Below are 13240 nucleotides of genomic sequence, written 5' to 3' on the forward strand. Positions count from 1 at the left end.
AACTGGTCTGCAGAGATCACACTTGTTTCAGAACTGATGAAAGTAGTTGGTCCTATTCATGTCCTCCCCTTCTCTTCCTCCTTAATAATAAAAATGAAAAGTCCTTAAGCAAAAATTGCAGCTGTGTATATTTGGAAAGAATTATACCTGAAGCATATGATGTAAAGCTATGTGATCTGGAAAATTTGTGGCTGTCAGAATTTTTTTTAATTACTGCTGGCATTCCCAGTCTTTAGCAGTGACCTTCCAGATTTTAGTCAGAAATTTTGTCCTTATCATCCCTTGCCTTCAGTGTTTAAAATAAAGGAAAGCCTTTTCCCCAAGCACTAAAGACTGTGCAGTATTATAACTCTGCACCTCCAAGGAAAATCATATTTGTAAAGTAATTTTTGAGAACCACAGATGAATCATGTGCTCTAAATATATGAGCACGGAAACCTTGGGACTGCATTGACAGAAAACCCAGATGGTTTCTTGAACCTCTTAATGTTATAGGAAAATTAATTCTGTGAAGAATGGCTTTATAAAAATGGCATCATAGAAGATCTCCATACTTTTCATATAAGAAAAGTAATCATTTTAGTTTAGGGCTTTTTCCTTGAGATTTTTAGCAATAGCCACTGTTTCATTCATGGCAATATCTGATAGTCAAAGAGAATGAGGATTTATTGCTGCTATACTCTAGTTCTGCTCTATTGTGTTTTAGTGCTGACTCATGGATGTAATTAGGACAAAACTGTTGACATTCAGTGTTGCAAATTCAGATTTACGTGCAATTCTATTGATGATGCAAGAGGCAGAAAGTAATGCATATCATTCTCCTCTGTAGTTTTAGTTCATCTGCAATGAGTAAATGTTTCCATATCAGGAAGAACTAACTCTAAATATGTGAAAGGAGGTAGAGGTGGCAGTTAGAACAGGAATATTTTTTCCCCATAACTTCTAAGAGTATGATTTAATTGCGAAGCTGCCCTTATGAAGTACTGTATTCTCATTGCAGCATCACCAAAGTACAAGAGTGTAACTCAGAAGTGAAATGTGAAAGAGCTTTTGGTACTGACAACCACTGGAACTGGCACTTTTCAGTAGCCAGCATTCACTGAAATTTTTGGATTCCTTTAGAGTAATTCTTGAGGAAAACTATTAGGGCCTCATTCAGGGCCGAAGTGCCTTGAAGGGTCTCCCAGCCATACACAGTGAGGAGCTATAACCAAAGTGATTCCAGCCAGTCTTTCCCACTGACATCAGTGGGACTTTCATCTGATGATATCCCATTGTTACCAATGTGATCTTATTTACAGCTGATCAGTGCTTGCTTTTCATACTTTTGCCTTGAGCAGCACCTGTTGATAAGCCTGACACGATTGTAGCGTAATTTAGTGTTAGAAAAAAAAATGTGATAAATTGCTAATCCAGCTTACTGTGCATCTTGCTGTGTAACCAAACTGGGGCTGAAGAGCCTATTAACCTAAATTATGCTAAGTGCTCTACCTGCATGTGTGTAGATGTCAAGAGTATGAAGGGGAAGGAGCTAAAGCTAAGTAGCATGAAAGACTCCATGCCGAAGTGGCCTGGTGATCCCAGTGTCCTAACTCCTGCTTCCCTTAATGCCTTTAATTGGAATTGCACAGCTCTTACCCAGTGTAATCGTGGCAGTGCAATTTGTTGAGATGGGAGCTATGAGACAGATACATCATAGATGTGTCGACATCTCTCATAAAGCAGGGGAGCTTATTACACTAAGTAGTGAGATACTATTAATTTTCCTGGAAACTTAGGCACTCTAAAATAACTTATGAATACATTTTGAGGCCACTTCACACTTCCTAAAAAGGTTTAGCTTATTTCATTCATTTAGTACTAAGAAAATTCAAACCCGGAGCTGACTCAGACAGATTACTTCTAAAATAGCCAAATTAGATAGATGTGGATATGGAGGGCTTTGCATAGAGAAATACCACACCTATAAGAACACTGAAGTTGAATTTGACTTTACCTAATGTTTTTTTATGTTACAAGCTGTAGCTTTAAGGCTGATCTTTAGTTTACAAAAAGTAAACAGGGCTTTATTTGGTGTCATAAATTTATTATTTGCTACTGTGTTCTCTCCTGCCACTAATGCATAAGCATATTTTCCCAGCTCAGCTTGTTCTTTTTTTCATTAATTTTAGCAGCTATATATGTATATCTGTATTTTGTGTACCATAAAAGGTAGTCTGTTACCTATGAGGTTTTCCAGATCGAGTGTATATTCTGTAAAATTGGAGATTGTCATGTGTTAGCCCTTAAAATTCTATTTAAAGAAAGGGAGATTGGTCTTATATCCCCTGTGCATCCCCAGATGCAGTATATACTTCAATGGGAATTTTATGCGTGGAAGTGGAATATATGCTTGGGCTTACAGGATGTCATTTCAAATCCAGAAGCCAGAATCTGTAACTCAGTAAGGGGATTAACTGCAAAATTAATTCTGAGCGTGTGCAACTCTTCTTCAAGCCCTTTTGAAAATCAGGTGGTTTTATTTACCTGCCTCCCTATTGACATTGCTATCTAATGAGCCGTCCAAAGCTAGAGCTACAGTGTTTTACTAGAATAGGAATCTTTCATTCCTCAATCTGCTGAAATCAGACTTATTTCTGCTCCTCTGGTCTTCAGTGGGAGTTTTGCCAGTAAGAAATGCAGGACTTGGCCCCAAGTTAGTTACATAATGAGGTATTACACGCTTGTGAAAGTCAATGACAGCACAAGGTTCATTGCCCTATTTCATAAAGGCACTGAAATCTCCTTACAGTTGTCGGCTCAGTGAGAGTTTATTAAGGATGCAAAATCTCATTGGAATGTATGCTTTCTGTTTGAACAGATGATACCGTACATGAGTCAGCCGAGCCATCCCGTGGTGAGAACGCGGCACAGACACCAAGGATACCCAGCCGGCTTTTGGCAACTCTATTGTTCCTCCTGGCAATGCTTTTGATATTATAGCACAGTATGGTCCGGCAACCTGTCACAGAAAATATCAGGGTCTTGGAACATCAAAGATCCACCTAACTGCTCATCCCAGGAAAGGGACTTTATTGTTTTTGCAGATGTCAAATTGTTATTTTTCCTTTTCCCTTTTCTTCTCCCTTTTAGCCTGAACTCAGCAAAACTTTGAAGGGGATAAATAGCTTCAGCACCCAATCCCTACCTACCTTGTGACTTTCTTAACCCCTCCATATAAATAAAAGGACTCCAAATGAAAATGCCAAACTATAATAGTGACACTAGTGATTCTTATTTTCCTCTGCATTCTCCTTTAAGAAGTCACCTCTGTTAGCTCACTGTGTCATCTGTATGTGGACAAGGAAAAACAGTGGCAGATGCAGTCAGTGAAGGATAAGGAAAGTGAGTGAAAGCCTGGGAGAGTTTTTCTCTCTGATACAATATTTATGCCTTTTCGTTCAGCACTGTAAGATGATCATGCAAGGCATCGTGTCACCATGTCAGGACTGGAGGGGAAATATTCAGAATAGATTTAATATAACACTGTTTCCTCCAGGAGTTTCTAAATGAACAGGCTTCTGAAAGGGAAAAGCTATGCTTCTTATAGGACTGTCTTGAAACTTCTTTGGCAGTAGAATTTGTGCTCATGAGTAGAAACGCTGTCTTTGGTGAGAGGGAGAAGTTAGTATTTAGGAATGTTAGCACACAGCAGGCAAGGTCAGATTTAGGAAACTTCACTGGGGGTGTGAGTGCCTCTGTTATTTCGTTTTAAGGGGATAATGCACACCGGATTATTTTATTTTAAAACAAATCACCGTGGTGCTAAAATTTTTTTCTTGAAATGCAGAGGCGCTTCTGAGAATAAAGTGACCTTCCCCAGCGCTGACTCAGTAGCTGATAGTCTTGGCTGCTGCTCTGGGTGTCAATACATGCTAAGAGAGGACAGCAGTGGCAAGACGAAACGTGTTTGGGACATGGGATCTCCAGTGTGCTCTTGATTTGTCTTTCCTGTAAGTTAACCATGGGAATAAACCACATGTAGAAGAAGCCAGGACAGCCTAGTAGCATTGTTTGGTGGGGGGAAAGAAAAGAAGTGTGGAATACAAATTCAAGTGTTGATTTTTTATCTTTTCCCCTTCCAGCACAGTTTGAAGAGTAGAGGAAACGTGTTTATCAGCCAGAGATAAACTAGATGGGCTCCCAAAGACTTAACAAAATATTTTTTTAAAAATCCACTAGAATAGAAAATACATTATTTAGATATACTTTATGCTGAGAGTGAGTATATATGCTTGTCCTATTTAAACACATGAGAGAAGTGGTAACCCTTGATGCAATTAGGAAATGGGACTGTCTTGTTTGATGGAATTAGAAGTGACCCTGTTTAAGAAATCTGAGCCTTGGCTAAGTAGAACTTTAAAAAGTCATTTGCCAGGAAGTGCAAGCCTTGGGGTATTTTTTGGCTAGGCTGCTTTGAAATTTGGACTGCTAAGCATAATCAGGGAAATATCAGACCAAGACTGAAACAGAGCTTTTCTAACAATAACTGTGATTATTATGTTAAATGTGAAACAAAACATGGAGCGTATTCAAGCAAAACAAGGATTTTGAATATTAATTGTGAAGGAAAAGTCTGCCGTAACAAAATTGAGTGATGCCATTAATGAATGGGACTTTGTGGGCTTGGGGTTTTTTTTTCTGAAGAAAGGCTTTCCAGAAGTTGAAGCAGCCCACTATTCCAAAAAGTAGTAAAGGGGGAAATAAATTTAAGATGTAAAGGGAGGTTTATGCATGCTGAACTATGATCTGGAGTTGCCTGATACTGTACAACACAGTCATTAATGCAGGGCCTGTGCTTACAGGAGGAACATGAGAAATTTCCTCTGCTGTGAAGTGCATACAATAAAGATACGCAGTCTAAACAGTGAGGGAAGTCATCGTCTTATTACAGTCTATCTGGTACTTTTCTCTGTTTTGTGCGGATGTGCTTGGTACACACACTAATACTTCCTGGTGGTAGGAATTAAAAAGCTCTGGATGAGGTGAGCTTAATCAAAATGTACCTTATCAAATGGATTATTAACGAGAGCGCAGATAATATTGCACGATAGGTAACCATATTAAAATGATTCATAGCAATTGCAGGCAGTCATACCAGTAGCGCCAATTTAATGTAGAAATGGTGACTTCATTTTTCATCCTTTGAACCCTCTGAACGATGGGGTTCAAGGCGTATGTTTATCCGTAGCAAAGGATTTTCACTAGTTTTACTCCTGGTGCAATTGTTTTATCACGGAGTGGGTGAGGAGCAGCAGGAGTGATGTAGCTGCAAGGCCGGTCCCTGCGCTGCCCGTCGTGGTACGGCTGGGAGCGTGCCGGAGACTCTCCAGTTCGATGCTTGACGTTACGAGGCAATCGCCGTCACACCAAGTACATAAATGCTGACGGGCTTTGTGTTGCGTTGCAAATCTCTGGATGCTTTAAATGCCGAAGTCGGTGCAAATTAAGGAAGTTTCTCCTCCCTTCCCTTTTATCTGCCCCAGCTCAAGTCTGAGGGGCTGATTCTCCCTCAGCCTAGGTGGTTTACTTACCCCCATGACCTGCACTCCTGGCTGCCGAGAGCACTGCAATGTGAAGCAGGGAAAATAGGGATCAGTCAGTTTAGTGGATACTGTGTATCCTTTAATAGACAAGGTAACATTTCGTGTTAGTTTAGAATATTGTTTTGTACTGTACTTACTTGGATGGCGAAGGAAAGACAAGTAAAACTTAAAGCTATGTTCTTTAAATTCTGTATTATTAGCAACCTCTGTTGTATATAGTGTTTGATAATAAAGTATTAATTTGATTCTTATGTCTTTTGTAAGTGAGAACAATAGACTTTCAGGATATTAAAATCATGCGTTGATTACAAGACAGAGCTTTGAAGCATCAAGTGTGATCATGGCTGAGAACTGAGAGACAAGTGGCCATGACACTGCAGCATACAGGACTCATCTTTGAAAATCCTTCATCTATTGCGAGACTTCACAATGTCAAGACCTGGAACAACATGACTTTTGATGATCAATGTTTTGTCCTCAGTGTTTAAAGGTCTGATGTTGGAGCCCTGTGGTTTCTGTGTTAGTTTTTGTTCTTTTGTATCATGTTTGTTTCTAAAAAGGCTTTGGGGATATAACAACTCTTCTGTTATTTTTATTTGTTTGTTTCTTTTCTTCCTGTTTTCCTTCTGGTTTTGTTTCCATTAAGAGTTTTTTACAGGAAGGATCTTGCCAGTGTCATGTGCGATATGTGTATGTACTTGGTTCCAAAAAAACTAGAAAGAAATTTGGAAGGTACTGACAGTAGATGAGTAGATTGTTTCCTTTCCTATATAATTGTGGAAGGAAAATGGTTGTATTTGTACCTGTTGATTCCCAGCCCTAACCCTCAAAACTGAACTTAATCCATTGCCTTGTGAGAGGAATTGTTCAGTCACTTTCAGAGGCTTAGAGTGTTAACTCTTCCTCTCCTTTCATTACACTTGGATTTTGTAGTCACCAGTTTTAATGTACAACCATCCACACTTCTCTCCCCTCTTCCTGCCCTTCCTCCTCTCCCACCCTCCTCCTTTTTTAATTTGGAGCTGTGAATGGGCAGATCTGTTTCTTGTCTGGCATCACTGAGTTTTTCCCATGCATTCGCCCTCGGGCTTCTCGGATGTGAGACAAATCTCCCTACAATAGGCTTGCTGCCATTGTCTGTACAGTTTAATAGATGCTGGCATGTTGGAGGTTACCCATGAGTCTGCAAAATCCGCTTTCCATGCTTACTCTTGACACTCCATTGAAGACACTCATTGTGTATGCATCTGGGTATGAAAGTCCAGCTCAGTGTGGTCCTGTGCTTGTACTGCCCTGCTTTGCAGTTTCTTTGCACTTATTCATTGAGTGCTGTTTTTGAAATGCTTACATTATATGAACTTAAAAGAAAATGTTAAAAAAAAACAAACAACAAAACCTACCCAAAATCCCTGCCCTATAAGATCTGTATTTGTATATACACGTGTCCGTACAATTATACTTAAATAAAATTAAAGATTTTCATCATTTTAATTGGTTCTCTTAAGTTACATTTTTGTTCAGTGAATTATGTCTTCATGTGGGGGGCTATTAGTACATACGTTAGATATTTGTGGGTGATAGAAAGCAACGAGGAGTGTGAGTGGGAAAGGGTGAAGAATGCAGTTGGCACGACAACTGAATACCTAGAGCTGTACCTACCAACATCCTGATCTAAAGCCTGGCTGCTCTGCTCTTCACCTTTTTTTTTAATGTGTTCGTAGCTCTTCCAAATACTCAGGAGAGTAAAGAACTATGTCAACAAACTGCTGGAGCGTTATGTAGTTGCCATCATCTCTTTTGCCCTGCTCTGGGCCTCTCAAGCAATCCTCCTTACTTCCCGAGGTAACAGGTGGTTGTATGGAAACTCTTGTTTCCTGAGGAATGGAACCAGCCCCAGAGGTGTGCAAACAGGGCAACTGCCCCCTCTACCCATGATGTCCCTTCAGACTGACACAGAGATGGTGTTGGAGGTGACTGAAATCTCAGCCATGTTTTTCTTTACAAAACAGAGGAAAAGGGCTGAGACCAGTGAGAGCCACAAGGATGGGAGAATTTGAGCAAGGGTGCCTCCTGAAGGGAAGAGGAAGAAAATTGAAACAAGCAACTGGCTGGCTGTTTCTCCTTCTTCCTTCCACCCCTGCCTCCAGAGGCTGATGTAGTGCCTCTAAAGATGCGCAGGACTGGATTGGGGTTGGCTTGTATTTATATCTGAAATGGTTGTCTTTGGCAGTGCCCGCTCACTAATCATATGATAGGTTTAAGCTGAGAATGTAGGTCAAGAAGGTGGGGGGCACACACTGAAACCTATAATACATGCTCTGTGCATTGAAAACTCAGCTGTAATTACACCATGTTACCATTAAACTCACTGAAAGCTTTTTATTACATTTAATTAGTTGACAGGGCAGCAAGTACTAATTATAACTTCTCTAACCTTCTTTACAAATGAGAAGTGACAGCTTGGTGAAAGGAGAAGTGTGTGTGAATATTTGATACAAAGAATTGATGTACCAGACCTTTTTCCTCTGGAACTGTGATATTACAACCAGGGCAGGGTTATAAGTGACACATGTTCAGTATGTCTTAACATAATAGCCATGTCCAGAAAATATCCTGCAGTCTGACACACTTAATAGCCTTTGCTCAGAAGACACTCTGCTTTTGGTAAGAATGGTATTTGATTTCATTTTTCTGCATTATTGTGCACAATGAGCCTTTGTGCTCCCTCATCTTTCCTTCTGCAGAATAATTCTGCTCGCGGAGTACCTCTGAGGGCATTCTTAGGAATATTCAGGCATGCATCATACCACTATGGTATGGTTCTGTGCCAAAGTGGTTTTATTCATTCAAAACAAAGCTTTGATTTATATAGGTTAGAGATGTGGTCACCAACTGGAATGGTTAAATTTTTTACGGAGTTTTAACAGCACAGGTTTGAAAAGTGCTTCTTTCCTTATAACGCTTATTTTTGTTAGGATTTGCCCTTACTAGGAAGTTTAGTTTAAAACATCATTTAACTTTGTATTACAGGTGTATGCCTAAGACCCTAGGTCAAGACTTAGTCTTCACTGTAAAGGCACTGTACAGGCAGCTCTTGCACAAGATAGCAATTTATGTTTGTTTGTTTTCAGCACCATTTTGATTTGCTGGTACAAATCAAAGCAAGCTGAAGTATCACCAATTTAAAATTTTTATTAAAATTTTCTCCTAGTCCATAGCAGCTTTTAAAACAAAGTATTTGCTAGATGCAAAAAGACAATTCAAGATGTTGAAATGATATTGCAAAAAGTGTTGAAGAGCTGAGCAGGTTTTTTATTGGTTCCCTCCCTCCAGACAAATCTGTTAGATGACTGATACTGTCAGTCATACTTAATTTGGAAGAACTTAAACCACAAAATAACTCTCACAGCCACCAGCACATCTTGAAGCACTCATTTTTCCTATGATGGTTCTTCAAGCAAGTTCTCATGTCATTTGGTTACACAAGGAGGAATACGAATACAAAAAATTGCAGAGCAGCAAGCTAGATGCCTACTTGGAAGGAAAGAGGGAATACTATCTGTTTTGCCTAGAACTTATGACAGCATACACTCCATTCAAGGTCGAGAATATAATTTCTAGTGCTTATCCACTTTGTAACATATCTCTGAAGTAAAGGAAGGAAGGAAGGAAGGTACCTCTTTCTGTATATACAATGTTAAGTGCATTCTTACACACAGCCATCTTTCAGTTCTCATGTTCAAAGCTATGCTATATCTAAGTGCTATTTTGTGGGACACACTTTCCCACTTAGTGCTATCTATTTTCCAGTACTGATTTTAACATTTAAACATATTTCTTTATCCACAGACAAAACTGCTGTTGGCAAAACTGAAGTTTTTGTCTGGATGGTATTTGTAAAAGGAAAGGTCAAGTAAATCGATAGTGTACCGTAGGTATAAGCATCCCTCTGTTCCTTCTGCTGCTGAGAACCAATTGTGCCTTTTGTTCTCATGTACTGTAGCTTGCTGTACCTTAACTAAAGGTTCGACTAATCACTGACCACCGAGTCCAAGAAGTTTCAGAGGCTTTCCTGATGTGATATTGAAGTTCTGATCCTTTTATACTTGTGTATCTGGAATAAATGGAGTGCTACGTATTGCAAATGGCAAGCTGTGGTCCTGCAGTAACTGTCCTTGCCTGGGGAGGGTCAGAAGAAGCAGGCCTTAGGCTGGGCGTGAATGCTTGGCATGCTGTGGGTTACATAGCACTGTGTATTCCAATGCGTGTTTGCTAAGCAGCGGCAGGAAGTGTACAGCAGACTTTAAGCCAAGGAAATGGCTACTGGTGTAAACTGTCCATGAGTAAAAATCTTGATTATTTGTTGAAATTCATAAAAATACTTAAATAGAAAACTTGCAAGGTGCCAGATTATGTTCTTTAGAAGTGGTTCTCTGGTCAAGGACTATGCTCGCGGAACTCAGGGATAGATTTACCATTCAATCAGGCCAACATTGATCAGTTTTGAAAAATCCACTAGCATTTAAAAACATACACCTGACCTTCTCATTCTAAAATGGGAAAAAATTGAAATCTTACACTATGCAAGGGTCCTTGCAGCTGTATCTGGAGCTGCTGCATGTGAAACTGGCAAGTCAGGATGTTGAAGATCCCTTGTGAGAGGTCTCCCCTCATATTTAAGCACTTTGTGTAGCAAATATTTCAATAGTTGCATTTAAACTTGGGTTTGAGTGTAACTTTTTTTTGCTGTTGTTTTATTTTTGTCATCCAAAAGATCCTGAAGTTAAATCAGGAGTGCAGAGCACAGATAAAATAAATTTCAGGGGGCAGGGTACAGCTACATTTTTGATTTAGGAAGACTGCAAAGAGAAGGATGGGTGCTCTGTCTTAAAATGGATTGAACAAGAGCATGGATCATGCACAATGTTAATGGTTAGGCATTAAATGTGAGGCAAAGCCGGATGAACCCATGCAGTGATGCTTATCAGGCTTTGTACATTAGTTTTACAATACCCTGCTTCTTGCACATACTTGCATTACAAAAGGCCTTGTGTTCCCCCTGACACAGAAGCCAAAACAAGTGTGCATATCATCCTTGCTAGTGAATACGTGCCCCTTTTGTTGTTGTTTATTTAATTAGTTATTCTGCATTTATTTGCAGGTAAAAAGAAAGGAAAATCCATGTACACTTCCTGTGCTCTGGTCTCATTAGCCAGATTTGCTCAAAACTCCTGTACTCCAGAGAAGTTTTACCAAGTGGCTAAATGAAATGCACACAGTATGAATATTTATGCTGTTTTAATGATGGGATTTTTGCATCCATGAATAATAAAGGTTTTAACAAGAACAGATAACGAGATTGGCACAAAACAGTGGAGTGGTTAATACAGCAACTTCTCTGAGCCGGGGAGTCCATTGAGAGCAGCAGGCAATGCATGCCTCTCTCCCCTTCCTCTTCCTGTAGCACCAAAATTAGTCTGATGGGACATGCAGATCTGCCAGATATCTTTGCAGAAAGCAGGTGTTTTATCTGTGATTTGTGCTACAGCCACCTCTTACATGCTTCCTTTGAGGAAGCTCAAGGTTTTTGACTAAAAAAGGACCTTCAACTTTTGAACACTATGTTTATTTCAGATACTCTTCAGCAGTGTTTGCATTTGAATCTGAAGCTGCCACTTTGGTTTGTCTGTTCAGGAACAACTGACTTACAAGTGTTTACAAGATACGGAGCTTTGGGGGCTGTAAGTCAAAGCAGCATGGTTTCTATGAGCTGATGCAGGGCAAGGCAATCCCTGCTCCTCCCTGCTCCAGCTGAACGATGCTGAAGTGAGATCACTTTTAGGTCTCCTATTTGGCATGATACAGAGAAGCTGCATGGTCTTGAAAACCACAGCCCTCTTTGTATTTGTCTGTAGTCACAACTACTAAAAGCCTGGTCTCTTTAGTGTAAAAGTGAGATTCTTTGAGGTCATGACAATGACACATTTGGAGGGAACACTGAGCATTTTATCCTCTGATGAATTCTAGAGCAAGGGTTAATTACATATTTATTATACCTAGGAATGCTGGACCTTTGGGAACAGGTGTCAGGCAACACACGTGTAGATAAGTTAGGCTAAACAAACAAAGAAACACCCACTCAGAAGACCTGTGTGCTCACCCTTTCTCTCTCAGCCAACACGTCCCTGCACTGTCCTGTTGTCAGACTGCTTTGCTGCCATCCCTGCTGCCACTGTCCCAGTAAAAATGCTCAAATCAGGGCTGGTTTGGATCCTAGGTAACTGCTATCCATTCCATAATTTTTCCACTTGGACACACCAAAAACCATTTGCCTGAATTTTGACCTTTGGCCAAACTCATCCTTCAAGGCTGTGCCTTGTGTTCCACAGTCATTGCGAGGTTGCCTGCAACAGTTCAGTGCACATCTGATGAAGATCAGGTCTCAAACTGGGCCACTGACAGTAGCCTTGCTCTCAAAGTAGGAACTAAAAGATGCTTCAGTTAAGAGACGGACTGGAAAAGCTGCCTGAGGCTTGGCACAGCAGTCTATATGAGTCAGAGAGACTGATGATATCACATGCATTTGAGGCAAAATAAAATAATTTAGTATAGTAAAACTGCTTTTCTAAAAAAAAAAAAAAAGATAAATAAAATTTAAAACAAAGCAGTGACTTGAAAGAAGTCACAGCTGAGTGTTTTTAAAAAGATTTATTTAATTTGCATGGATGGACAATCACGGAAGGAAAAGAAGACTTTTGATCTCCACTGCAGACTAAAATAAATCAACAGAGATCTTATGTTATTTTCTTGCTGCCTTCTCCATATGGAGGTTTATTTCGCGTTATATGTAGCACTGTCAAAAAGCAGACAAGAAAAATTCTTTCAGATTTTAAACAACTGAACTATTTTAAAACTATTTTGTATTTTCAAAGTTTTCCTCATGGGGCAATAATCTTACTATGAAACAGGTAGATCCTTTTCATTGTGTGTGTGTTTATACATGACACACAACCAGTATCATAGAGCAAGTTATCCCTGTCAGTATTATCTGGATGTCTTGACACTGTTCTTTTCAACTGTTTGCTCTTTTTGCATCCTTTCAGTGAAAAGTTGTCCCAGAATCCAGCACAAAAGCTATTTACTTTGTTTCAAACATAATTAAAACAAGATCACAATGGAGAAAATTAAAGATTACAGCCACTACCCTAGTTTCAGCTCTCTCAGGCAGCAGATAACTGTCTTAAATGTGTGGTTTAATACACTGAAGAATAATACAACTCTTCTATTTTGCGATGTAATACAGCTTGCCAGCTGCTTGTGCTTCAGTACATTACAAGAACTCTGTCTTTCCCTCTTCCTCTCCAGAATAAATCTTGAAGTCTGAAGAATGAAAACCACATATCTCTGGCATATGAAGCACCTGTTGCATCTGCAGGAGAAGTGACAGATGTAGCCCAGGGAAGTCCTCGGAATATATATCCTAAACACTAAATCTGGGATTGAGGAATTGGAAAATATGATGCTTTCAGAAATGGAAAAAGAAAACACAGGCAGCCTTGCAATGCAATTTGGGGGAAAAAGAAAAAAACAAAAAACAAAAAACAAAAAACAAAACAAAACAAAAAAAAACAAAAAACAAAAAGAAAACACAAAGG

At 39.6% G+C, this 13240-nt stretch overlaps 1 protein-coding gene across 2 annotated transcripts in view; it reads left to right on the plus strand.

The window, feature by feature from the left end:
- Positions 1–7076, plus strand: part of EFNA5 (ephrin-A5) — a 217405-nt gene extending 210329 nt beyond the window's left edge. For both annotated transcript variants that reach the window (XM_014951489.1, XM_014951488.1), the window contains one exon: positions 2861–7076. In XM_014951489.1, the coding sequence (XP_014806975.1) occupies positions 2861–2982 (122 nt within the window). In that variant the 3' untranslated portion in view covers positions 2983–7076. The remainder of the gene's footprint in view (positions 1–2860) is intronic.
- The last annotated feature ends 6164 nt before the right edge of the window (positions 7077–13240 follow it).

The sequence above is a fragment of the Calidris pugnax genome, unplaced genomic scaffold (assembly GCF_001431845.1).
Source record: "Calidris pugnax isolate Ruff unplaced genomic scaffold, ASM143184v1 scaffold148, whole genome shotgun sequence".
Taxonomy (NCBI): Eukaryota; Metazoa; Chordata; class Aves; order Charadriiformes; family Scolopacidae; genus Calidris; species Calidris pugnax.